The 27,546-nt window shown below is 40.4% G+C and overlaps 1 protein-coding gene across 7 annotated transcripts in view; it reads left to right on the top strand.

The window, feature by feature from the left end:
* Positions 1 to 27,546, top strand: part of GPATCH2L (G-patch domain containing 2 like) — a 61,811-nt gene that overhangs the window by 11,980 nt on the left and 22,285 nt on the right. For 4 of the 7 annotated variants that reach the window (XM_024737770.1, XM_024737774.1, XM_024737771.1 and 1 more), the window contains exons 3-8: positions 3,982 to 4,046; positions 8,466 to 8,642; positions 10,192 to 10,271; positions 13,531 to 13,598; positions 14,591 to 14,645; positions 16,568 to 16,653. In XM_024737770.1, coding sequence (XP_024593538.1) covers positions 3,982 to 4,046; positions 8,466 to 8,642; positions 10,192 to 10,271; positions 13,531 to 13,598; positions 14,591 to 14,645; positions 16,568 to 16,653 — 531 coding nt within the window. Of the gene's footprint in view, positions 1 to 3,981; positions 4,047 to 8,465; positions 8,643 to 10,191; positions 10,272 to 13,530; positions 13,599 to 14,494; positions 14,535 to 14,590; positions 14,646 to 16,134; positions 16,216 to 16,567; positions 16,654 to 27,546 lie in introns of all 7 variants that reach the window. The other 3 variants (XM_024737773.1, XM_024737772.1, XR_003002240.1) reach the window with 2 other exon arrangements.

Genomic DNA, 27,546 nt, shown 5'->3' with positions numbered 1-27,546 from the left:
AAATACTCTATGAAGACTTTTTTTTTTTTTTTTTTTATGCGGTACGCGGGCCTCTCACTGTTGTGGCCTCTCCCGTTGCGGAGCACAGGCTCTGGACGCGCAGGCTCAGCGGCCATGGCTCACGGGCCCAGCCGCTCCGCGGCATGTGGGATCTTCCCGGGCCGGGGCATGAACCCGTGTCCCCTGCATCGGCAGGCGGACTCTCAACCACTGCGCCACCAGGGAAGCCCTATGAAGACTTTTATATGCAAACTATTTATAGATTAGAATCATGTGAGAACAGGGAGTATAGAACAGTTCCCAAGGCAAAGACAGGAGGCATTGATGCCTCTAGGAGTTGCTGTCATTTTACGAAAAGGCAGGATTTCATTACCTACTATCTTTGTGGGCTTTGTCTTGTTACTTTTTCTGAAGATTAATAAAGGCTGAGTTTCTGTATTCCTAAGTTTCAGAGGACCATAGTGGAATGGACACTAAGGGTAGGATCACATTTCTTTTTCCTTATAAAAATGAGTAACAGAGCTTTTTTTCCTTGCCTAATAAAAATGCTCATAGCAAAAAAGTTATAAACAAATTTGACGATTTTGGCATAGGAAAAATGTGTAGTAGCCTGACATCTTTTAACTTTTTGACCTTGTGATCTACAAGGGTACTAAAAGAAAATTTTTTTATTGAAAGTTAGGAGCTTATTTTTAACAGAGTATTAAACATTATGTTTAATTAGCTATATTAACATTTTATAGTTGACTAAATCACTATTAAAATCCTATGAATCTGATTTTTTAAAAAAAATCATAATCTCTGAGTCAGAAGTGAATGAAAGCTACAGGACTGGATAGCTTTGGCCTGTAAATTGTAAGGGGAAATATTTACTTCTGCTTCATAGCTAGCACTACATATTTGCATGCTGTATCATGGTGTTTATGTGCAAATACGCCATGAAGTTTCCATTTTTTTCCTCAGAAAATTATGCTAACAGTTTCTTACATATAATTACATTTCCACAATGCAAGTTCTTCTGAGGGAATAAGATGCTATCAGATGAAATAGTCATTTCCAGATATTGATGGAATGATGATACTTTTATGTAATAAGTGTTCTTTAAGGCATACATTATTTTCTCAGTGAAGAAAATATGTATCTCCCTTGCACACAGTCTTAAAATCCTGGTGATATTTCTGTGACATCATTGCCATTACTCTAATTAACTTTATAGAAAACTTACAAGTTTAGTCCAATCCCTTTAAAGAACAGTGAGTCTCTTTAAATACTGTTGACAGAAATAGAAAATGTACAGGGACAGAAAGGTTTTAGGTTACCAATACCTTTCTTGATCCAGCAGGTTTCTTTGCGCTTACCCCCTTTATTTAGAATAAATATGAGGAGAGAATGGAATCCATGCAAAAAAGGATCAGAGAAGCACTGTATCTTGCTTGTAGTGCTTACAGGTGGCTGGAAATGAATGAGGAGAAGAATCCATAGACTTCGTAATAAAGCAATGGTTTTAATTTCTTACTTGGAAATATTCAAATAAATATTCAATAGACATTGCAGAGTAGACCTTGTAATACACTTAGAGCAGAGATCAGCAAATTTCCTCTATAAAAAGCCAGATAGTAAATATTTTGGGGCTTTGTGGGTGAGTCGTTCTCTGTTGCAACTCCTCAACTCTGCAATTGTAGTGTGAAAGAAGCCCAAATCGACAGGTCAATGAATGAGCCTGGCTGTGTTCCAGTAAATCTTTATTTATGGTCACTGAAATTTGAATTTCGTGTCATATCCATATGTCACAAAGTATTCCTCTTTTGATCACCACCCCCCCCACCCCCTGTGATTTAAAACTATAAAAGCTATTCTTAGCTCACAGGCTATACAAAGATGGTTGACAGGCGGCTGTTTGCTGACCCCTACATCTCAGTTACTGATATGCTAACCAAGAAAGCATGTAACAGTGGTGGAGTAGAATGTCTGTCTTATGGCCTGATGTGCTTTTTAAGCCCTCCTTAATATCAAGAGGAACTAAAAAATATAAAATATGCTTTACCTTCGAGGCAAGATGAGAGAAATAAAGTAGTTGATATGAGAGAATGTGTATTAAGACTCAATGGAGTTAGAGTTAGACCACTAATATTCTTAGGAATTTGCTAAAAACATAAAAACAACACCATAAAGTTCAGCAGGCACAGTTCCTTGGATTCAGAAGTAGGAAAAATACAGTACCCAGTGAGGATGTCTTCTGGATTTAACTGCAGAGCTCTTTGAAGATTCTAAATCCATCAGAATCCAGCGGTATAATTTTGTGAGACGTTTCTTTTATTGACATCTGAGAATGTTCCCACTTATAAGTATAGAGGAAAATAAAATGAAAGAACCTTTAAAGAAATCAGGTATGTTTTATTAGCTCTTGCTGAGACAAATTTCTTGGATCTGTTACCCAGAGACAAGCTTCAGTGAGGAAACATTGCTACTTAATTTAACCGGCATTTTTAGGATTTAGTATTGGCAAGATATTTGGAAATGTTGCAAAATACAAAATATTTTCAGATATTTGATCCAGAAATGTAGACTGGGATTTTGCCAAGCCTGTTCTTTATGCAGCATGGTGAGAATGCTTCTTCTGTCTTCTAGAGCACGTGAACAAAATTGACCAGCTTAGAAGGAAACATCCCAATCAAGGAAATCGCTAATATTGTAAAGAACAGAGAAATTTTTCTTGAACGAGATAAATCAAATTTGATGATTAGGTGGGAGAAATGCAGCATCAGAAGAGGCAGAATCAATTGTTGGAAGTAGCTCAGAATGAAGCTGACTTGGACAGAATTCTATGGGGCAAAAGTTTTATTTCCGTTTATTTTTTTCCATGCATATAAACAAGATGGGTTGATGGATGGATAGATGGAGAGACGTGTGATAAAGGAAATAGAGCACTGTGCTAATTGCAAAATTTACGTGGGGGGTATATGATGGTTTACTCTACAATTTTTTAAAAAATATTTATTTATTTATTTGGCTGTGCCGCATCTTAGTTGTGGCACGTGGGATCTTTGTTGCCGAGTGTGCGATCTTTAGTTGCGGCATGTGGGATCTAGTTCCCTGACCAGGGATCGAACCCGGGCCCCCTGCATTGGGAGCACAGAGTCTTAACTACTGGACCACCAGGGAAGTCCCTAAAAGTTTTATTTCAGTGAGTTCAAATGGAGTTTGTTTTTTAATTTTAAACCTCCTTTTTTGAAGATGAATTTTGCTGTATCCATTTGCTATCAAGAGAGACATTAATTTTAGAAAATACAACTTTTGTCATACTGATTTTCTTTCTTTTTTTCCTGTTCATGGATTTTTGTTTGCTGCTTTATAAATGGGAAAACTTGAAAGATGCTGGATGTCTTAAAGTTGCATGGCTTCATTTGAAACCAATAGTAGACAATATTTTAAAATAAAATTGGTTGGTAAATTTGTGGTGTTTGATATACCAAAGCAGGTTGAGATTACTTCTGTGAGCCTTAATAAATAACTTTCTAATGCTAAACTAACAGAGTGACTTGAGATCTTTTAAAAGTACTTCAGGGGCTTCCCTGGTGGCGCAGTGGTTAAGAGTCCACCTGCCAATGCAGGGGACACGGGTTCGTGCCCCAGTCCGGGAAGATCCCACATGCCGCGGAGCCTGCGCTCCGCAACGGGAGAGGCCACAACAGTGAGAGGCTCCCGGACCGCCAAAAAAAAAAAAAAAAAAAAAGAAAAAGTACTTTAAAATATAAGTAAAAGTTTTACAGTTCTCCTCTTCTTACATTTCTTTCATTTTGGGGGAAAATAAACTTACCTCTGTGACTTAACTATGAAATTTACATTTCTGATTGGCTAATGAGCTAGAGTGAAATTAGGGAAACTTGGAATCTTTCAATTTGTAAACCAGAAGACATAATGGACAGTGCTTTGTTTTTGACTGGAGCTGATGCATTCTCTTGTGTTTTTCTCTTTTTTCAGTGAAACCAGCAGTGTGTGTAGCAGCAGTGACACAGGGCTCTTTACCAACGATGAAGGACGGCAAGGTAATCTTGATTCCAGCTTTGGGACATTGGTTCAGTGTTTCTGGGAAGATTCTAGTGGTTCTGGGAGTGCCTCACAGAGAATATGATGGTTGTCTATGAAAGTGGTTTTCAAACTTTAGGGCATAAAAGCCACATGGGGGAACTGTTAAAACTGCAAGTTCCTGAGCTCCTGGAAATCAAATTGGTCTAGAGTTGGCCCCTGGAATCTGCATTTTCCGCAAGCACCTGTGGTGATTTTTGTGCAGGTAGTTCGGACTTTGAGAATCATTGATCCAGGAGGGTTATAGTGTCAAAGATGGAACTTTGGGAAGTTGCTTTTTATTAAAACCAAAAAATAACCTTATGTATTACTGGATGTTAAGACATTCTTATTTTCACATATGGAGGATTTATTTTTTTAACCTTATTTATAAGTGGCCATAGTGTTCTAGGTGAATATATTATAGAAATTCTTTCTGAAGTTTAGTAGAGAGCACTGTGATTAAGGCTGGTGTATGTTAATTATCAGTTTTTTATTTTTACTATTTAAACAGTAATTTGATCCTGTCCTGTACACTTGCTTAGTGCCACAGTAAGTGTGTACTAATAAGAATTTCTTAGAGCTTCTTTGGACTGTAGTTTTCTTAATCTAAATAAGGGGTTTGTAGATCTTCTGAAATCCAGTGATTTTTCTCCAAGGGTTAAGTGATTGAAGGACAGAGACACGGCTACCTGTCTAGGTTGATCCAGATAGGCTCCTTAGTAACTGAAGGGATCCTGGGACAGTGAGACTTATGTTCCAAGTCCTAATTTTGGAGAGAGACGATGGGGAGGTGTCTCACCTGTGCCTCAGAGTTGTGGGCATAGATGGAGTTCTTGAGCTTCCTACTATAATGGAGGCTGTTGTGAGTACATTTCTGTTCCTTTCTGATTCCGAGGGAGCTAGATGTCATTAGAAGCTGTGTGTATATACTCCCTGGTGGGCTGTAGCTAGGGTCTTGATTCTCTTATCTCATACCAGGAAAGTCTGGTTGTCTTTCCATGAATGAACTGGAACATACTTTCAGAATTACTTTTTCTTTGCTTTTACTACAGTATCCTAATGCATCTCTTAAAGGTTATGATGTGTATACAGGGGTGTAAGAAAGTGTGGACCTATTACAACCAATTAAGTTTTGGGCCTTTGGAAAGCCTTCCACTGATAAGGAATCCTTGGTATATTATGGAAGGTTGTAGAATGTTTTATAGCCCCAGCCTTCCTCTTTGTCTCTGCCTCAACTTCAGACAGTTTGGTGATATTTAGATACTTAGAGTTCTCAGCACAAAGCTATGTTACTTCCTGCTTCTATGTCTTTGTTTATGTTGGTCTCTCTGCCTGAAATGTCATCTTCACCTTTCCTTGAATGGCTGGTCATCCTCCAAGACAGTTCTCATTTTGCTCCTCTGGGGCATATTTATGGACTACATCTGTGAGTTTTCTTGCTCTCAGTTTCTTGTTGGGTTTGGCCAATTGGAGGCAACAGCAGAAGTATGGAGGGAGGGAGGTGAAAGAGATTGGATGTGTTAGTCAAGTTTTTATTATGCTAATACTGCTTAACAGCCCCCAGATTTCAGTGGTTTACTACATTTATTTCTTGCTGTGGGGCTGGGGGTTGGCTGTGGGTCAGCTGATCTTGCCTGGGCTCAGCCTGTCTCCAGGCTTCAAGTTAGGTTTGTATCTACTCATTGTTTTCTTATTCTGGGACCTTGGCTAAAGGAGCAATGGCTCTGTGTGGCATGGACTTCTTATGGCAGAGGACATAAATGCCAAGTGACCAAACCAGACCATGCATGAATATTGAAAGCTTTTGCTTGAATCACATCTGCTAGTGCTTTACTACCTAAAGCAAATCAGATGACTGAGCTCCATGTCTGTGTCCATGGAATGAGGAAGTGTGCTCTGCCTCAAGGGGAAGGCTCTGTGGAATCCCAGGGCAAAGGAAAAGGGTGTGGATGTATCATTCTATTATAGTGAGGTAATGAAGAGTTGGAAACAGTAATGCAGTGTTGGATTAGAGCTGTTCCTGACTCCCTTTCTGTTGGACTGCTGGTCGGTAGGGGTTGTGTTCTCCTGCTGAAGGCTACCTCTCCTCTTTGGGCCCTTCTCCTATAACCACAGTTCTCTCTCTGTGCTCTGGTAACCATTCTTTCCCCTTGCTTCTTCAGATCTAGGGATGGTAAAGACTCCCTGCTCTGCTGGCTCCGAATGCTTCAACATCCCTTTGGCTTCTCTTAGTACTGTCTATACCTTTGTAAATAATCACTAAAGTCTCAAATACCCCATTCAAATGTACGTGTTTCCTAAAGGGATTCTGACTGATACACTTAGTGTAGGCGTCATCTCTTAGAACCCTCGACTCTTCTTTCCCTGTACTTACTGCTTTCTTATCACTTACCATATTACACTGTTGTTTATAGATGCATGTCTTTTCCATTGAAGTTTTTCAAAGGCAGGAGTTTTTTTAAATTTTCTACCACAATAAGTAACACATTGCCTGGCACATAGTAAGCTCTTAATAAATAATTATTGGGGAACCCAGATAAGGGGAAAATTCTCCTTTTTCTCCCTCAAACAGAAGTGTACATAGAACCTCAAATTATAAAACAACTAAACTTATTTTGGTTAAAGCAAGATCCTAGAGGAGCAGGAGGTCTGGAGCCTGATCCACTCAGCCTCTTCCTTATTCTCTGGCAGCACTCTTTTGAGGAGCTCCTGCATTAGGCATCCTAGTGAACCCAGGTTGAAGACTACTGGTCTAGATGAGATCTCACAAGGTTCCTTCCAGTTCAGTGAGTCCCTTTCTGTATTCTCAAAAAGCTTGAGTGAATGCTTGAGAACCAAAAAAAAGAAAATTCCTGTATAGTCTGACATTTGTCATCAGAAAATATGATCTAGCTAAATAATACTATTTTAATAAATGGCCTGAGGAATGCTTATGAATAGGAAGGAATTAATATATTGACTTGCAGTGAAACTAATCATGGTTAATTCTGATGTCTATCTTTAATTCATCCTTGTACCTGGTTTGGTGAGATGCTTTTAGTGTAGTGGTTCTCAAAGTATGGTCTCCAGGCCAGTTTAGCATCACTAGGGAACTTGTTAGAAATGAACATTTTTGGTCCTGTGTAGGCCAGAATCAGAAACTTTGCAGGTAGGGCCCAACAGTCTGTGTTCCAGCAACCCTTCCCGGTCCTTTTGACGCACACTAAAGGTTGAGAACCACTGTTTTAGAAAAACAGCCTGTTGATGGTGGGTTTTTATAAGGGAACACTTGGAGCAACTTCTTTAGTGGCTTCTTTCCCCTTTTAGAGATCTCTGCAGTGATTTAAGACTTATCATTCTCCTGGGTGTTAGTGGTCCATGAAACTGAATACTTCATGAGATTAGCATGGCCTGAGCAGCTTCCTTGAGATCCAGTACCCGTTAGAAAATGAATGCAATATGAACTCTTTAGATGTTCTAGTAATAATTTCCTTCATCCTTGCTGTTTTGAAAGGGGTGTGGGGTAGCAGACATAAAGTTACCCATCTTACTCTTTGTGGGCAGGAATAAGCTCTTTGGGAAATTGAGATGCTCTCATTGTAGCCAGTAGAAAGAGTTTGAACCAAGAGTCTGGGCTATATGGGTCTAGTCTTGACTTTGTCAGTAATCAAAAGTATGGCCTTGGGCAAATAGTATAACTTCTTGACAAGCCTTGGGGGCTTATATTGTCTTTGTGGTTAGTTTTTTCCTGGTAGCTTGGATTGCTACTGTCAAGATGATTTTGTGTCCCATTAATGAAACATCAAGGAAGAAACAAGGTATGGATACACATTCTTCATTCACCTATTATGAGAAATACAAATATAGCAAGAAATTCTTCAGGAATAGCTAGTTTTGAATTGAGAAACATTTGTGGGCTTTGAACCTCCAAGTTCATTTTTACCACTTAGAATGGTACATGGGAGGCAGTTTATTTTTGTGTTGAAGGCTTTGGAGTTAGTCAGGTTTTGGGTTGAAACCATGGCTTCATCATTTACTAACTTGACCTTGACTTCTCTGGGCTTTAGTTGCCTAATTGATAAGTTGGAGTTAGTGTAAGGTTTGGAAGAGATAAAAAATTTACAGATTTTTAGCATAGATTCTGGTAGGTGGTAAGGGCTTAGTAAATGGTAGCTTTATTAGTTTTTACTATCAAAAGCAGTCCAGTGTACCACAGTATGACATTTATGTGGAACTAGTTTGATGTCCCAGTTTTCATCAAAATATGGATCAAGAAGAAGTATCAAAACAATTTTTTTGTATTTTGGCTTTATTTAAAAAGTATAATCAAACCTATAGCACTGAGAAGTCATCTTCCTATTTGGTTTTTCATAGAGCATGTTAAAATTCCCGCTTACGATAGAATCTCTTTACTTTAGGGGATGACGAGCAGAGTGATTGGTTCTATGAAGGAGAATGTGTCCCAGGATTCACTGTCCCTAATCTTCTGCCCAAGTGGGCTCCTGACCATTGCTCTGAAGTAGAGAGAATGGATTCTGGACTGGATAAACTTTCAGATTCCACATTCCTTTTACCTTCTCGGCCAGCTCAAAGAGGTGAGTTCTGAGGAGACCAAAATATACTTCACACTTACATGATTCTTTCTGGGGAGAGTCTTCCCATGGCAAGCATACTCATGCCTGTAAGCATGCATTACCTATCTGAATTTTAGAGCTAGTCCAGGGATTTTTCTAGAAGATTCAAGGGTGAGTCTCAAAACTTGAGGTTCTCTCCATTCTTACCTAAATCAATCCATGGAGACTCTTGGGATATATATTAGCAGGGCGTTCCTTCAGCTTGCTATTGCCATTTGTGCCAGATTTAAGAAGCCTAGCAGCCTGTCACTGCTGCTTATCCTGCTGTGAAACTGATGGGCTACTGAGTGCTCAGTGGAAGCCTGAAGTAGTGGATCTTGGAAGAGAACAGATTTCAGTAACAACACTCATGTACAAGGTATAATGACATTTTAAAAATGGATGATTTAAAAATATTTTTTAAAATATTTTAATAATTCTATTATTGTGGACTGTAACGCAAATACGTATCCTTTCCCCTTGCTTTCCATCAGTTATGATGTAGCAAAGTGAAATGGAAAGAGCCTAGGACGGGGAAGGAAATGTGGTAATACTCTGTGGTAATACTGTCTGGTACTGTCTCCCTAGCTCTGTGACTGTGGCAGAGTCACTTCATTTCCTAGGGACATCAGGGTCATCACTTAGGATATCGTGACATGGAACAAAACTGTTTCAGAGGTTTCCTTTAGCTCTATAAATTTATGATGTGAGGATTCCCAGTAATCAATAATCAACCAGTTAGTCAGTTACCAAGTATATGTTGAGCATCTATTGGTGATCAGAATTACAATAGAACTGTAAGTTCCTATTCTGTAGCATTTCGTTGTGATAAATTTGGGTGATTGAAAGTCCTTCTGAAAGCAGTTGGTTCTTGGTAATGATGCTTGGCTGAGGCACGTTGTTTGCTACCTTAAAACTTTCATAAACATTTCAGTGACCATTTCTAAAAGTTCTTTATGGACCACTTAAAGTATATGCAAATAAGCAAGAATAGGAAGAAGAAACTTTAAATGGCCTATAATCCCACACCCAGAGTCATTGATAACATCTTGGTGTGGATTCTTCCAGTTGTCTCTTCTATGTGTAGAACATATACAGCAATTAGAAAAATGGGATTATACTATACATGCTATTTTTAGAATTTTTTAAGATAATAGCTAACATTTCATTTGCAATTAGAAATTGTTGATAATACCTTATATTTGTGTAGTGTTTTCAGTTTATAAAGTACATTCCATGTACTATTTCACTGAGTCTTCAAAACAGTCCTGTAAAAGAGGACTGAGCCAGTGATTATTCTTTTTTTATAGATGAGGATGCCTAGGTCAGAGGTAAATGACATGCCTAAGATCATACTACTGGTGACAAAGACATGGGAATAGTAAATCATTGGCAAATAGCCTAGTGATACTAGTTTAAGGATCATTTTAGTAAGATCTTGGGGAGGAAGGCTTTTGGTGTACTAGAAGCATATCATTGCTAATGAATCTTCTGCATTCAGTTACTGAGGTCTTTCTTCTTTTTTATTTAGGGTACCATGCTCGCTTTAATCGTCTGCCTGGAGCTGCAGCTCGATGCCTCAGGAAGGGGCGAAGAAGGCTTGTTGGGAAGGTGATAGCTGTCATTGTTTTCTAGGCTCACTGGGAAGATAATATTCCCTATAAGATTTGTGTACACTGTTGATAATCAAAGGTGCTGCAGAACTCCCTGGGGTTAATTAAGCCAGGTGTATTTTGCAAGCTCACAAGAGTGAACATTATATAGGGCATGAATGGATGCACACATAAAAGATGAAGCTTGATTCATACAGAAGTTCTGACAAAGCGAACACTTGTCATGAGTGTCTGCTGTCTGTAAATCTACAGGCCTGATCTCTGTCTCTTCTACTTACTGTTTTGATTAATCTTATATTATTATTATATAAGTTGAAATACTTTTGGCTTCTTTATGACTCCTTGAATTCATGAATGCTTCTTTTGTTCTAACTTTGGTCTTTTATTCTAGAATTCATTTAAAAAGAAAAAAACTGGGGAAAAAAAACCTGTTATCAAATTTCAAAAGCCCCTCCTTGGCCATGAGGGAGGGATATCTACCATTTACTCAGTTCTGCCTTTGCCAGGGACTATACTAGGCACTCAGTTCACTTAATCCTCCCAAAAATCTTGTAAAAAAGGTGATATTCTCTTTAGAGGATAAGGAAAATGGGTTCAAAGATGTTAAAGAATGTCTGATGTTACCCAGATAGAAGTGGCAAAATATAGAAAATTGAACCCAGGTCTACTTCTTTTTTATCTTTTTCAATTTAAATTTAATTAATTATTTTATTTATTTTTTACTCTGGCTTTGAGATTGAAAATAGGTTAAGGCTGGGGTTCATACCCAGTCAGAGAGGATTGTGGTGGACAAAGAATAAGGACAGGAGAGGCATTCTAGAGCATTAACGTGTGTGTTCACTCAGTAAGCATCTAGAGTGCCTATGTGTGTCAGGCTCTACGCCCAGCCAGGTATATAGTGGTCAGACCCACAGTCTGCCTGCCCTCAGAAGCTACTGTTTCATAGATTAATCAGGGAACTGTTTTCTGCAGAAGAAATGAGGCTGTTTATTTTCAGATGAATTCATATTCTTTTTATCTTTCAATTCAACTTCAACTCTCTAATTAGAAAGACATTTGCTTATTGGAAGAATGATACCTCTTCTTTTGGATTACTCATTTTATAGGCGATAAAATGCTGCATTTGCTATTCTGAGAGCTTACTCTTACGAGGACAGCTAGCAGGGTAGGAATGCATGAGGGAGGCAGGAGATTGGGAGTGGGGAGCAGAGCGCTGGTTTGACTTTTTCTCTTTATTGGTTAGGCTTGACAGATGATGATCTCCCTACCACCTACTTTACTTTGTTTCAGCTCCTATAAAATAAGAGCCTTCCGCTTCTATGGAGGTAAATCATTTCATCCTGGAGGCTCCCTTTAGCTTGCACGGAAGGAAAGTAGGGCCTATTGGATGTGTCTTTAATGATTTCAAATGAATAGGATAATATTTACTTGTTTAATTCATCTTCATCACCTTAAAGGGATATTTGTCATTTCTACCAGAGGTCACTGTTCTGCCCCCCTTCTTCTCCCTCCCCCATCTCTCTTCTCTTTTTCTAAATTGTAATCATAAATAATGAGTTTCATTCACAGCTCCCTGCCAGCGAGCTGCTAATTACGCAAAGTACTGCTTGTAATTTACACAGTAATAAACTGTAAATTTAAACATTATGGCACTTTAAGTTAATAATTTTTCTGCTGTAACAAATAGCTCATTTTTCACCCATCTTTTCCTTTGGCCTCATTACCATGGCTTTGTCTGTGACCAGGAGGCACAGGTGTAAGGAGTGAAGAATATGAAGAATACAGTATGTGAAGCCTTTTCATTTAGCTCCAATCCCACCTGAAATCTGACCTCAAATTAATTTTTTTATAGCCAGTTCTGCTAAAATGTGTACCCTAATATTTAGGCTAATCCACACACATAGACAAATGCAGATAATAATGTTTGCTCCGAAACAAATGTGTTTGAGTACCAGACTTGACATTTTTGACATTCATGCCTATGACTTACGCTCTCTCATCTTAACACTTCCTCATATGCGTGTAACTCTTGCTCCTGTACTGTTGGTACGCATCCCAAGGTTCTATGATAGATGTTTGCTGTAAGTGTACTCACATTAAATGTAGGGTGAGGGCCTTCTGCCATTTTCCAGTTTTTTGGATATGATTAGTTTCTGAATTGCTTGTGGTGTTATGGATATGATTTCATATTACAGTCTTGAGAACCGGAAATTTAAGAAGCAATTTATACAGACTTCTATTTTTACTTTAGGACATGTTTAACAGGCAAAATACAGGGTGACAATTTTTGTAAGTTACAAAGTCCTTTGACATGTATACATTTAGTTAGTAGATACTTAGGTGTTACCAGTGAGGACTCAGTAAATATACCATTATGAAGGCTCTTGAGGCTAAAATCATATGACTCTAGGGATATTGGTGTGCTGGCCTGTTAAAAATTGGCTGCTGGGCTTCCCTGGTGGCGCAGTGGTTGAGAGTCCCCCTGCCGATGCAGGGGACACGGGTTCGTGCCTCAGTCCAGGAAGATCCCACATGCCACGGAGTGGCTAGGCCCATGAGCCATGGCCGCTGAGCCTGCGCGTCCGCAGCCTGTGCTCCGCAACGGGAGAGGCCACAACAGTGAGAGGACGGAGTACTGCAAAAAAAAAAAAAAAATTGGTTGCTGTTGGATTTTTTTTTAAGTGTTTCTATTTTTTTTTTAATTTTATTTAAAATTTAAAATGCGAGGGCTTTCTCTAGTTGCGGCAAGCGGGGGCCACTCTTCATCGCAGTGTGCGGGCCTCTCTTGTTGTGGAGCACAGGCTCCAGACGCGCAGGCTCAGTAATTGTGGCTCACGGGGCTAGTTGCTCCGCGGCATGTGGGATCTTCCCAGACCAGGGCTCGAACCCGTGTCCCCTGCATTGACAGGCAGACTCTCAACCACTGCGCCACCAGGGAAGCCCCAAATGTTTCTATTTTGATACACTTTAATAACTCTAAGAGGCATTACTCACTATATTAAAATACTATATATAGTTAAAAAAAAGTTTATAATGACTTTTTTTTGATCACTAGAGAAAAATAAGTTTATAATAACATACAGTACTTTAACAGTAGAGTCCCACAAAAAGGCGCTGTTGGATTTTAAGACTGACAATCTGACTTGTGCTTTGGGGTTGCTGGTATAATTATGGGAAAACATGAGCTTGATGACAGATCATACTTACATATTTGTTTCTGTGGTTAGATGACACTGTTATCTTCTTTGCCTTTTCAGGAGTCCAGCATGAGTAATTTGGGCACTGAGAGGATAGGCCATCTCATTAGTGACCCTCGGCAGAAAGAGTAAGTACTTATGTATTTACTGGCTATCTTAGCCTTTTCCTTGAAGGAGGCAGCAGGGGAACGTTTTATGAAAGAACCTAAAAATTCGATTGTAGAGCTGAAAAAGAAGGTTTTAAAGATGGGTACTTTATAACAGTTAAAATGGCTAACACCCTAAACTCACGAGAGTGATTTTTTTTCCTTTCTAGACTCGTTTTTATTTCTTTGCTATTTATGTCTATGGGTGCTGCATTATAAAAGTAGCCTCCAATAAGGATATTATATTTTAAATTCATTTTTCTGTCTCTTAAAAATTTTTTTGTTCAAAATGGCTGATTGCCTCTGTATTCTCCTATATGGTCTTCCCATTTTTAGACCTCTAGACAGAGAGAGATCTTTTTATTCTAACTACTGTGATAAGTGCCACTGGAAAGCCTATGTGTAGCTATAGGAAAATCATTCCACCCTTTCTTGTGACAGCCTTGTCCCCTAACATGATTGGCTCTTTGGTGTCTCCACTACATGTCATGGTCAGTATCCAGTTATACTCCTATACCCATCCAGCCTGGTTGAAGTTTTAATCTATAAAATAGGCAAGATGTGGTTTATGCCTTTGTTGAATTGGGGATCCTGTTCTTATTGCACAGCTGAGAGTGCATGGGTGTCACACCACCATCTTGAGTTTTTTTAAAAGTGTCTAGTCTTCTACATTCCATTAAAAGGCTTTTTACTTTGAAGAGTTATTTTCTGCAAAAAAGTTCATACACATTTAACATCTCTCTCCTTTTCTCCTCCAACTCCATTTTTTTCTCATTTCTTTGTCTTCATTAACCCAACATCTTTTTATCTTCTCTCTAATAATGTTCCTGCCACTTCTTTTATTGTTTTCTTTGCTCTTATTCTCTCCCTCTCTTTAGTTTCTGGTTACCATCAGCTGGGAAAAGAGAACGAAATCAGGTGAGATTGCTTTTCTTTGTCATCTTTATTTTATCATTTGATTTCCTTTTCTTTAGAAAGAATAAAGCGTTGGCTTCTGATTTTCCTCACATTTCTGCTTGTGCACATGAGGTAAGGTTCTTGTTCCTTATGTTATTCTGATTTTCTTGGAGGACTGTTTTCCAAGAATATCTAGTATTCACTGATAAGCACTGTAGCTAATTCCCCTTTTTAGTTTCAACTTGTGACCTTCAGTTTATTACTTATAACACATATTTCATAGGAATGCAGTTGTCATTCTGGTTTCGAATTTTGCAGTAAGAAATCAGAATGCATCAGCATCCTGTGCTGGGAAGTACAACGTTGAATCCTAAACATGTGAAGCAGAGGAAGGTAGAGCTACTTTGGGTAAAGTGGGATCGAGGCCTAGAGCCTCTTACTCTTTTACCCTAGCTACCCCTGAGGGGGCCCTTGGCATGTCTAATCCTTTATAGGGGTCATAATTTTAAAATTACTGACAGTGACTCTCAGTATGTTCCTTTAACGTTTGAGGCTTTTGAGTTTTGCTGGGAGAGAGGTTGCTTTACCTTGATGATTAGTTGTAAAATAGATGAAGACTGATAGGTAAAAATTCTCAGGCTTTCTATCGCTCCATCGTTTTTTTGTTTTGTTTTGTTTTGTTTGCCTGCTTATTAGCTTGTTAAGTTGACATTTTAGACTTGGAACTTTCATCTTGAAGTTACTGTTTCAAAATGAACTAGAACAGTGGTACACCTAACTGGTGTGTATTTATTATATGATTTTAGATGGCTTGTGGATACAGAATTTTTACTTTAAGTTCCAATAATTTACTTTAGAAACGTGATCATTCTATCAAACTTGTTATTTCATAGAAATACAGTAAGGACAAGGGTGAGTAAAGATAATTGATATGAAGAAAAATATTAAATAAGAAGTAGAGCAGGTGGTGGGCAGATAAAAAGAAAGTCATTAAGGTGGGATGTGAGAGATTGCAGTTTGGGGAACACTAAGCTAGGGTATTAATTGTGTTTGCATCAGAGGATCTAAAGGCAAAGAGACCTGTGATGATCACCTAGTCCAGATCTGTTATTTACAAATGAGATGTGTTATTTACAAATGAGCTTTAAGCTATTTGCCCAAAGTCATACAACATTGAGACTGGAACCTCTATGACAGAACAGTTGCTTAGTTTGTATACTTTTTAAGTCCTTTTGAAATTACCATTCAGTGTTCTTCTAGTGTTGATATATATTTACTTCTCAAATTTTGGGGAAGGAGTACTTATTGTGGAAAAAATCCAAAGAAAAGTAGCTAACGTAAAGTGAGGTACTTTTATTACAGTGTCCTAGTTGATCCTTACAGCCCCCTTTTGAGGTGAATAGGTGTTTTACAGATGAGAAACTGAAATTACTTGTTAAACCGCAAGTAATATTTTATGTAGCCCTCACAATAATCCCATAAAATAGGTAAGACAGATAGTGATACATCTATTTTACAGATGAGGATAGTAAAGGTCAAAGAGATTTTGTGGTTTTTTTAATATATGGCAACTCAGTTGTAGGCTGGAACTAAACGTTGGGTATTCTAATTCTTAATCTAGTTCTGTTTCCACTACACTGCTGCTGGTATGTGCTAACCAGTTATTCACTGGAAACATCTGCCAGGATAAGGAAATGAAAAGGTAATTTCATGCTAGTATTCTTGGGAACAAGGGCTGATAATCAGTAGGCATGAGTTCCCTTTATGTCAGTTAGAAAGTACTATCTTTTGCCATTTAAGTAATTATTGTGTATCAGAAGTTTTTGAAAAATTGTTGCTTACCAAGGAATAGTCTGTTTTTTGAGGCGTGCTAGATCAGTTATGCTACATTCTTGGGTACACTGTTGGATATGCACAACTTTATTGAATGGTGTCTGTGTATGGCAAGAGAGTTGAACAGTGAAAGGGCAAAAGTAAGCAAGTAGCAGGTAGCCCTTTAGGATCAGGTCTGTTTCATATAAGCCATACTGAAATAATCTCATTTATTCCTGCAGTTTAATCCTCTTTCTCCCCTTTACTCCCTGGATGTTCTTGCTGATGCTTCTCACCGAAGATGTTCACCAGCACGCTGCTCTGCCAGGTAATTGTCTTCGAGTGACTTCTTTTCTAGATGATACTATTTCCTTTTTATAACACTTTGCAAATTAGAGTATGTTAGTGTATACTATCCAATTTGATCTTTTCAACAACCTTTTGAGGTCAGTAGTTGTTTTATAGGTGCAGAAACTGAGGCAGAGTGTTGAAGTTCTTTCCTTTGGTCACATGGCTGGGATGTGATTTAAATCTCAACTTTGACCTAAGTTCTGGCTCCAATTCTGTATTTCTTCTCCTAGAAGCCCCTTCCTCAAAGAACATTATTAATAGTCCTTGCCATGACCTGCAAAACCCTGCATGATCTGACTCCTGCCTTCATGTCCAGCCTCCTTTCATAGACTTTGTCCTCCTCATGGGGAAGAGATCCAGCTGCGCCAGGGAGCTCCATTTTGTTCTTCAAAAATTGCAACCCTTTCCTGCCGCTGAACCTTCACACGTGTTCCCTTTGCCTGGACTGCCATCTTAGAGCTCTTCTCATGATTGGCTCCTTCTCACCTCAGCTCAGGCCACCTCCTCAGGGAGGACCTCTCGGACCGCCCTGTCTAAAGGGGCCACCTGTGCTACTCACCATTCATTATCTCTTTCCTTTAGAGCTTTAGTCACAGTCTGAAATGACTTTGTTTATTGTTTTTTTTTTCTTCCTACTTTCCCCCTGGTTTCTCATTAGAATATAAGCTTCTAGGTGCTGGGACCTTGTCTTGTTCCCTGATATGTCCCCAGTACCTAACACAGTGTCTGGCACTTACTGGGCATTCAGTATATATTTGTCAGAAAGAATCCTGCACCTGCATAGCAGAATGAAACCAGTGCCTCTGAATATAAATTCTCTTAAGTTGGGTGACATGCAGAGTAAATATGGTTTCAGTGATGGCATGCCCTAGCAGGTTTTTGTGCACAAGGAGCAACTAATAGGCTGAACCGTAGAACTTTTATTACTTCTAGTGGCACAAAGAATTTTTTTCCAAGGTTCTGATGATTTTTTTTTTCTGATTTTCTTCCTAACACATTCTTAAGTGGATATGTTCATAGATTTGGGGTGCAGGCTGCACAAAGAAATTATTCTTTCATGGATACAGTTAGAACTTTTGCTGTGGGCTGTAATAATAAACTCTGCACTATAACCTACTGCCTAGCCTTCTACTGGAAAAGTAGTATTTCAATAGGGAAAGTCATTTGAAAAGAGAGACTATCACACATGGTGTTAACTAAGAACTTGGAGGATTAGGGGATATTAATAAATTGCTGTAAGGCCTTTTCTTTAGTTGCATGCTGTTTAGTCATCATTCATTCATCATTTGCTGACTCCCTACTGTGTGCCAGGCACTTTGTTTAGGTACTGCCCCTAAGGAGCTTATATCCTCGTGGGAAGGTCAGGGGTGGAAATGGAGAACTACAATTTGTAGTGACAAGTGCCTAAAGGTGTGCACCAGAGTGATAGCAGCACAGAGGAGCAGCTCCTCACTCAGGCTCAGGGAGCTTTTCTTAGAGGTGGTGGTGCTCAGGCTGTCTTGGAAGATGAGATTTCAATCCATACAAAAGCAGTCCTCCAGCTATTTGTCTTTTTTTTTTAACATCTTTATTGGAGTATAATTGCTTTACAATGTTGTGTTAGTTTCTGCTGTATAACACAGTGAATCAGCTATACGTATTCATATATCCCCATATCTCCTCCCTCTTGCGTCTCCCTCCCACCCTCCCTATCCCACCCCTCCAGGTGGTCACAAAGCACCGAGCTGATCTCCCTGTGCTATGCGGCTGCTTCCCACTAGCTAGCTATTTTACATTTGGTAATGTATATAAGTCCATGCCACTCTCTCACTTCATCCCAGCTTACCCTTCCCCCTCCCTGTGTCCTCATGTCCATTCTCTACATCTGCATCTTTATTCCTGTCCTGCCCCTAGGTTCTTCAGAACCTTTTTTTTTTTTTTTAGGTTCCGTATATATGTGTTAGCATACGGTATTTGTTTTTCTCTTTCTGACTTAGAGTCTGCAGACTCTAGGTCCATCCACCTCACTACAAATAACTCAATTTCGTTTCTTTTTATGGCTGAGTAATATTCCATTGTATATATGTACCACATCTTCTTTATCCACTCATCTGTCAACGGACACTTAGGTTGCTTCCATGTCCTGGCTATTGTAGATAGTGCTGCAGTGAACATTGTGTTACAAGCCTCTTTTTGTTTTTGTTTTGTTTGTTTTTTTAATAAATTTTATTTTTATTTTTGGCTGCGTTGGCCCTTCGTTGCTGCACACAGGCTTTCTCTAGTTGGGCTCAGTAGTTGTGGCTTGCGGGCTTAGTTGCTACACGGCACATGGGATCTTCCAGGACCAAGGCTCAAACCTGTGTCCTCTGCATTAGCAGGTGGATTTTTAACCACTGCGCCACCAGGGAAGCCCCATCTTTTTTTTTTGCAGTACGCGGGCCTCTCACTGTTGTGGCCTCTCCCGTTGCGGAGCACAGGCTCCGGACGCGCAGGCTCAGTGGCCATGGCTCACGGGCCCAGCTGCTCCGCGGCATGTGGGATCTTCCCGGACCGGGGCACGAACCCGTGTCCCCTGCATTGGCAGGCGGACTCTCAACCACTGCGCCACCAGGGAAGCCCAGCCCCATCTTTTTGAATTACGGTTTTCTCAGCGTATACGCCCAGTAGTGGGATTGCTGGGTCATACGGTAGTTCTGTTTTTTGTTTTTTAAGGAACCTCCGTACTGTTCTCCATCGTGGCTGTATCAATTTACATTCCCACCAACACAGCTGTTTGTCTTAATACCAAATAAAATCGTGGCTGTGTGTGGTCTTTGGAAGGACTGTGTAAGTAGCACCATGTCATGTCAGATGCTGAAAGTGTATTATTTGCCTTTCTCCCTTTACCTTTGCTGCCTAGAACTGTGCTGTGCTGAGATTGGTATCCATGCTTTTGTCAGGTTTCCTGTTGCCTTTAAGGCCTTATCCTGGTTGGAGTGGGTGTGAGCTTCTTGTTTCTTTGTGTATCTCATTACCCACATCATTATCTTCGTTCTTTTACCAGCAGTGCTGGTGGCTGGACTTGGAAACATAAGGAAGCCTAGGCTGTGTTTCTGGTGCACTCAGCTCTAGGGAAATATTGCTTATTGCTTCAGACCACTGCTGAAAGCAAGATGAGAGAATGTGGGCAATTATAGCTCATACTTGTCCTGCCTGACATCATTCCTGGGCCAGTGGATACAAAGTAGGTTGTAAACATGAAGGTTCTTTGGGGTAGAGGGAAGAAATTTAAAAAATTTTTAAATGTATTTTAAATAAATACAGTTACTTATTATCATCCTTAAATTTTTTTGGCTTTCAGTTGTACGTATATTAGTCTAGCAGCACATATTTTTGTTGTGTGTGTGTTACTATATAAGGAGGGTTTGTTCAGATTCTTTCCTGGTGAGGGTGCACAATCAATAGTTTGGCAACCCCTGATCTGTGGGAAATGGTCAGCACAAGTGACCTGTGCAGGTTTTAGGAAACGTGGATGATGGTCTCACTTAGCCCTCGGGGCTCCCTGTTTTCCCTAACAGCAGGGTCCCTGCCCGCTAAGTAGTCAGCAGAGAAGGAGCAGTCTAGCTCCAGTGTGGCTGACTGATGAGATCGGATTCACAAGTGGATGGTGGGCTTTGTAAAGAGTGGACCGTTTAACAAAGCCTGGCACCTAGGAAGGAATGTTAAAGAGTGCTGGTGGTAGGGAAGAGGCAGGTGAATGACCGTATGAAAAACTGTTTCGAATGGAAATTTTATCTTTTTCTTGTTCTATTTTATTTGTAGTAGGAAAAGATTTCTTTCAAAGCATCTGGGCAGCATTGGGAATTTCATACCCATTATTAGAACGATTTGTGTGTGTGTATGTGTGTGTGTATGTGTGTGTGTGTATGTGTGTGTGTGTGTGGTGACTATGTTATCATTAGGGGTATAATTTTATTTTGCGAAGAGAGAAGTGTTTCCTGTTTTATCACAGCTTTCCCCGAGGAGGGCTGGTGTATTAATTTGCTGTATTGCCTCCTGGCTGTTCCCAGGCTGTTTTTCCTCTTCATCATGGAATTTTTAATGGCCCTACTGCCTCTTGGGGAAGCATGTGAGGAAGAGTTCCTTGGGGAGTGCTTCCCTTTTTTCACATGCCTATAATTACTCTCCTGTAAGAGCACAAAGAGTTTGATAATCATGCCTGAACGGTGAAGATTTCCTCCTTTCGGGTTACTGAGCTGAGGCTGCCTGCTGCCTGGACATGGCCAGTTCCACTCCCCCAAACCCTCAGCTGCGTGAGAGGGAGTGCTCAACAACCTCCTTCCTCACTGCTGGAGCCTTAACACAGCTCTGGTTCTCTGAGTGAGGCCTGGGGACCGCTGGGGGGCGATGAGTGACCTCAAGGTACTCTCTTGTTTAGAATTTCATTGCTATAAACAAAGAAATAACAGGACCTTGATTTTAAGAGAACGTTTGATTGATGTGTCATTTTAATACAGCCCACATGGCAAGTGCAATGAGAGCGAGTCTTTGTACCACCTAATCGATTTGTGGGGCTAAGCGGTTTTCAGAAGTGCCACTCTAGAAATAAGTAAGTTTGGTGGTTTTCATCCCTGGCTGTATTTTTGAATCACCTGAGAAGCTTTAAAAAATATATCCATGCTGGGCCACCAGGTCCCAAGATTCTGATTTAATCGGCCTGGAATGAGGCCCAGGCATTAGCAGTATTTTGAAGCTCCCAGGTCTCTCTAATATACAGCCAGCGTTGGGAACTATCACCCTAAATGCATATGGTTTTATGACTGGTGCTTTGTTAATTTGCTTAGCAGGAAATCCCATTTCATAATTGGTATGAGCTCTGTGCTTTGCTGTTCAGAGCACAGTTCTATATGGGAGGTGGAACCCTGGGCTTCGCGTAGCTTTGGAGAAGTGCTGCAGGTGAGGAAGAGAGTGCTAGGGTCTAGCGCAGTGCCCAGCACATAGTGACTGCAAATGGGCAGAGTTGGTGGGTGGGTGTGTGGGTAGTGGGCAGGGTACCCAGATGAAATTCGTAAAGCAGCTGTTGTGGTTTGGTTGTTTTGGTTGCTGGTATTGGGCTGTGGCTATTAAAGTAGTAAGCCTTGGTTCCGGTATTAAGGATTGCTGCTGCTCCAGCAGCAGATGGTGTGATTGGTGTTCTGGTAGAGGCGGTGGTATTGCTGTCAAGGACACAGTCATGGAATGGTAATAAGGAACTAGTGCTGTAGGCAACTTTTCCCAAAATGAGAGATTTATTGATTGTGAAGGATAGCTTTTTTTTTCTTTTTTAACATTATTGTCTTAGAAAAGCATAACTGGAACTTATCAGTTGCTACATCTCTTTGTGTGATACACAAGTCACCAGTTGTAGTTTTTGAGTATCTTGTGGCAGTTTTGAGTTTTCTCCGACTCTCCTGACCTTTCCTCTGTTTTGGGGGGTGACTTGGTAATGTATCACCATTTCCATTTATTCCTTCTTAATCTCATGTTAGTGTTAGGCAGACTCAGGTAAGAATCTTGGCTTTACCTGGGTGCAAGACTTAACCTCCCCATACCTCAATTTCCTCACCTTGAAAATGAAAATATTAATATTTTGGGGGCTAGTGGGGCTCAAAATGAAATAATACATTTGAATATTTAGCATACTGGTAGCTAAAATTATTATTTTTGTTATATAGTTACCACCCTACACTGTTCTTAGGATAATTGCAGTTTTACAAACCTTGAGTTGGCTTCCAGAGTTGTTTGCTAATGAGAAGTAGTACAGCTTCCTGAGGTGCTTAAAATGACCTCAGGTGGATTATAAGAGGAGTCATTTGGACAGTGCTGGGTGAAAAAGAGAGACCTTCCTGCCCGTTAGAGAGTTGAAATGTGATAGGCTGCACTCATTGTAATTCATTTTATCTGTTCACAAACGTTATGATCTGCATATCAGAGTTGTGTGCCCAGCTGGCTGTGCCACTTGACAAGGAGTTTCAAAGAGCAAAAAGAAGACTCAATTCATACTGTTTATTTCGACCTTTGGAGCCATAGTAAACAGCCTCAGGTTTTACCGCAGGGCTTGGGGGAAAGAACCTTTTATTAGTCCTCTATCTGTTGGGATGCTGTGATGCACAGCAGCTCTTGCTCACCTCTTTAGAGCCTTGGTTTTGGTCATGTGTTAGAAAATGTTTCTGCTCTAATGTTGTCCATAAGGCTGCCCAATCCTACTGGAATTCCCATTATATAGTACACAGTTCTGGAATCTTTTGTCCGCTGTTGGACAGTCTTGTCTATAGCAGCTCTCAGCCAGCTGGCATCTTACTGCCAGAGTGGAATGATGAAAGCATTTTCTCTCTCTCTGTTTTGCTATTGTAATATACCCATCCTTCCAACTGATGTGAAACTATTCTGCTCCTGTGGGTGACATGAAACAGCTTCATGATATGCTAACCTTGGCCCAGCCAAGGGAAGTAGATTACGGAGAATTTTCAGGTGCTAGTGAGCAGTTTGTCATAGACTGCTGAGGGTTAGTTAGGTTTGAGTGAAAACACTAGTGGGATTGCTAGGATCTCTTCCTATTAGATAAAGCTCCTTTGTGTCCTCTAATTGTGAGGTCGTTTTCTCTCTCTGGCTGCTTCTAGTGTCAGAAGGCCTGGATCCTCTCATACGTGCAAGTCTGTGAAAATACATTTCCCCTACTGGGTGTTTAATAAATGTCAGTTAACCCTGAAGGTAAAAATCGCATGTGAGGGAGGGATTTCTACATCCTTAGATTTAATCCTCTTTTACCACAATTTACCTTCACACTTCCCTTTTTCCTTGATTACAGCTCAGTGTCTTCTGTTAGTTCTTTATGCATCGGCCTCCCTCACTATGTTGAGAGCTCCTGGTGGACAGGCCCTTGGCTCAGTCATCTTGTATATAACCTCTCCACATCCAGCATAGTGTAGGCTTCCATAAATTTTTGTTAAAAATAATTGAGGTGGGGCTTCCCTGGTGGCGCAGTGGTTGGGAGTCTGCCTGCTGATGCAGGGGACACGGGTTCGTGCCCCAGTCCGGGAAGATCCCACATGCCGCAGAGCGGCTGGGCCCATAAGCCATGGCTGCTGAGCCTGCGCGTCCGGAACCTGTGCTCCGCAACGGGAGAGGCCACAACAGTGAGAGGCCCGCGTACCACAAAAAAAAAAAAAAAAAAAAAAAATTGAGGTGAATAGATTAGTAATTAAGGAGAATAATTGGAATATATGATGTATATGACCTATGGTCCTTAGAAATATCAATAATTTTTTCCTGATGTTACTTATTTGTGTGTGCTTAAGGAAAAGTACAGCAAATGAATACCTTTTCCCAATAAATTTTATTTTTATTTCATACCAAAAACTTAACTTTTCAATAAGTTTTTAAAATGAGTGATTTTTGAAGGTGAACTATTCTTTAAATTCGCTTGCCATCGGCAGATAAAGATTGTTTTCTTTCCTTAGGAGTGACTCTAAACATCTTTGTTCTAAATCTAAAGCAGTCACTTCAGTTATTTTTTTTGCCAACATTGGTTCTATTAAACATGCATGTATTTCTCAAAGTAAGTTTTTTTTTGTTTTTGTTTTTCGCTAAAAGTACATTCCTGCCCCAGGGACATTGTGATCTGCCTAGTTTCCTAAGTAACACTGCAGTTTTAACAACTCACCTGATCTTTTCAGTTACCTGCAGTAAAAAATGAAATAGGTTTGTTTTGTTTATGTGTGGATATACAGAATACTCTTTCAATTAATTGTTAATCTTCAGCATTCACCTTCACATTTATGAAGTGAATTTAGTGATTTTTCCTGAAGTAAGGATTTTTGAAGAGTGTATTTATTAATTTTAATGTTCATTCCACCTCCACCTCCCTAAGTTCTTTTCGGGAAATGCTGCTGACTGTGATGCTTTTAGGGGAAGTACTGACCTGGCATTCATGCTGTGAAAGAAGTAGTGCCCAAAGAGTACTGAGGCCCAGATCAGATGAAACAGAAAAAGAGTGAGCTTCGCTGTCTGTCTTTTCTCTGGGTTCATTGCTTGCATACTGGGAAACAATACTTTTATCTACACTTATATTCATTTAGTCATTCTGTTATTCTTTAAGTTAAATATTTAGATTTGTTTTATGGGCTAGCTTGGCTTTGGGAATTTGGTCTGTTTTTTTTAGCTCAGGAATTTTCACAGTAGGTAGAAACTTACGAGAATTACCTGAGGAAGAATTTCAAAATAAACATTACAGATTCTTCTCCCATCCCAGCATGGTGGGAGATGTGTATTTTGTGAAAGTTCCTTACATGATTCTGATAACCATATGCCACTTCAATTGAGAAGGAAGTTTTAACTTGGTAGAGATTTTAGCTTAACTAATAGTTAGCCTTTTTTGCCCCTGCATAATTGAAAGGTCCTGTCCCTCCTCACACAGTACATGGTTCAACACAAAAGCAACTGTGTACTGCTCTTAAAAAGAGTTTTTAAAAATCTAGTTAAATCTTCTGCCGTTCAGCCTATAAGGATGGGTGTTTGTGTGTTGGTGAGAAGGGGAAGCTCACACTCTTCTCCTGTCCTTTGTGATGATGTCTCGCCTGTGTGTTGTCCCTTTTCAGTTTCTGTCTTGTGAGACAGTGACACAGAGTAAAAGAACACAATTTTCTTTTTGTTCTTCAGAATACAGAAAAGTAGTTTAATAACGAAAATAATGTAGTAGTTTATAATAACCAAAATATAAAAAGGTCTACAAAAAAGTAACATGTTACATTTGTGCCCCGGTCCGGGAAAATCCCACACGCCTCGGAGCGGCTGGGCCCGTGAGCCATGGCGGCTGAGCCTGCGCTTCTGGAGCCTGTGCTCCGCAACGGGAGAGGCCACAACAGTGAGAGGCCCACGTATCGCAAAAAACCAAAACAAACAAACAAACAAAAAGACCAGTTTATTTTGGGCTTCCCTGGTGGCGCAGTGGTTGAGAGTCTGCCTGCCGATGCAGGGGACACGGGTTCGTGCCCCGGTCCGGGAAGACCCCACATGCTGCGGAGCGGCTGGGCCCGTGAGCCATGGCCGCTGAGCCTGCGCGTCCGGAGCCTGTGCTCCGCAACGGGAGAGGCCACAGGAGTGAGAGGCCCGCGTACCGTGAAAAAAAAAAAAAAAAAGTAACATGATACAAAAATAAAAGAACACGAATTAAAGAAATAACACATTAAGCAGAAAGGGAGCCAAGTGGTTAAATACTTCTAAGTGAAAATGGGGGTGGGGATAGTTCAATCTATTTTTCTTTCCCTTCCTTAATGCTTTATGTCTACAATTTATAGATACGGAATTTTGGGGGATAAACAGAAAATTGGAACTGCCTCTTGAATAGGAAGCTGAGCTGCAGCAGTTGCCTGCCGCCACGCACAGGTCCCCAAAGAACACAGGGGGCCCCCTTCCAGCCCACACAGAGTGCTCTCCACTCCTGTGCAGGCCTTTCCTAACGTTCTTAATGTGCTGCACAGCACGGCAGGTTCATCCCCTGTCTCCTTTAACCCTCCTGCTCCGAGCACCCAGCTTCCTCTTGACTTTCCCCTGGCTCGTTCTGAGTTCTCGTCCTTCTTTGTCCTCTAAGGCAGCGGTTCCCAACCTTTTTGGCACCAGTTTCATGGAAGACAGTGTTTCCACAGACAGGGTGGGGGGATGGGGGATGGTGCAGGCAGTAATGTGAGCGATGGGGAGCGGCAGATGAAGCTTCACTCGCTTGCCCGCCACTCACCTCCTGCTGTGCGGCCAGGTTCCTAACAGGCTGCGGACTGGTAGCTGTCCGTGGCCCAGGGGTTGGGGACCCCTGCTCTAAGGTTTTTCCCAAGTAGGGAAAATTAGATTTCCCCAAGCTGTAAACTCTACCATTACTAGGGTTCACTTGGACCTGTCCTACTGTAACAGTTTGGCTGTGTCTCATCCTCCCTCCCCATATCTTTACTAGGAAGGCACACAGAGAAGATATACCTTCTGTACTCAGCCCTAAGTTGTGAAGTTATTCTACTTCTTTTGAAATAGCTCTCCAACCTGGAAATGATCTTAAGAGAAATGTTTTAAGAGGGAAGGAGCACTAAGCTGAATTTTAGGAATGAGCATGACTTCTCTTTATCTCTGCCTCAGTTTCTCTCTTATGCAGATTCTGTAACTAGGAAAGCTGTGCAGCTGGAAATGGGACTAGGCTACAAGCGCATTAGGGAAGAGACTGTCTGTTTTGTTCACCACCGAACCCACCCAGTGCTCAGTAAAAACTCAGTGAACAATGAAAGAAGCAAAAAAAAAAAAACCCTCCTGAGTAGAAAGGCAATAGTCCACACAGAAATATATATTTTTACAACAAAATAAGGTTATTGACTTAATAAACTGTGTTACCTGGTTTCAGAAAGCCTTCAGTTCTTTCCTAAGTTATAACCAGAGGAATTTACAAAATTTGAAGGTGTAACAATTAGGAGTGGGAATGGGGTGGTAGAAGTAGATCGTTTACTGTGGAGAAGTTACAGGCTGAAGGCTTAGCAGTCGGGGTGGGGGGTCGTTTAACGTAGGGACGATTAACCCTGAAGCCCTTAACATCACCGAGCAGGGACGAGTGGGGATCCAAGAAGCAAGGCCTAGAGGGGCTGGTAGTGCAAGGGCCACCTAAGCCTTTGAGTCCACAGCAGCTTCTAAGGACATTGCAGAATATAGTGCAGTGAATAGCTATGCGCAGAATAGTAGGTAAGTAATACTTATTTTCATTTTACTAAAATAGATAAGCATTTAAAAACTACCATATTTCCATTTAAAGCGGTTAAAAATGTAAACATTTGGGTACATAAATGGCTCCATCTTTTTACTCCAAAATGTGTCATTCCTGGAAAATGTGAGATAAATGTTACTT

This window comes from Neophocaena asiaeorientalis, unplaced genomic scaffold (genome assembly GCF_003031525.2).
Source record: "Neophocaena asiaeorientalis asiaeorientalis breed wild unplaced genomic scaffold, Neophocaena_asiaeorientalis_V1.1 scaffold49, whole genome shotgun sequence".
In the NCBI taxonomy this organism is placed as follows: domain Eukaryota; kingdom Metazoa; phylum Chordata; class Mammalia; order Artiodactyla; family Phocoenidae; genus Neophocaena; species Neophocaena asiaeorientalis.
This window is presented reverse-complemented; position numbering and strand designations above follow the sequence as displayed.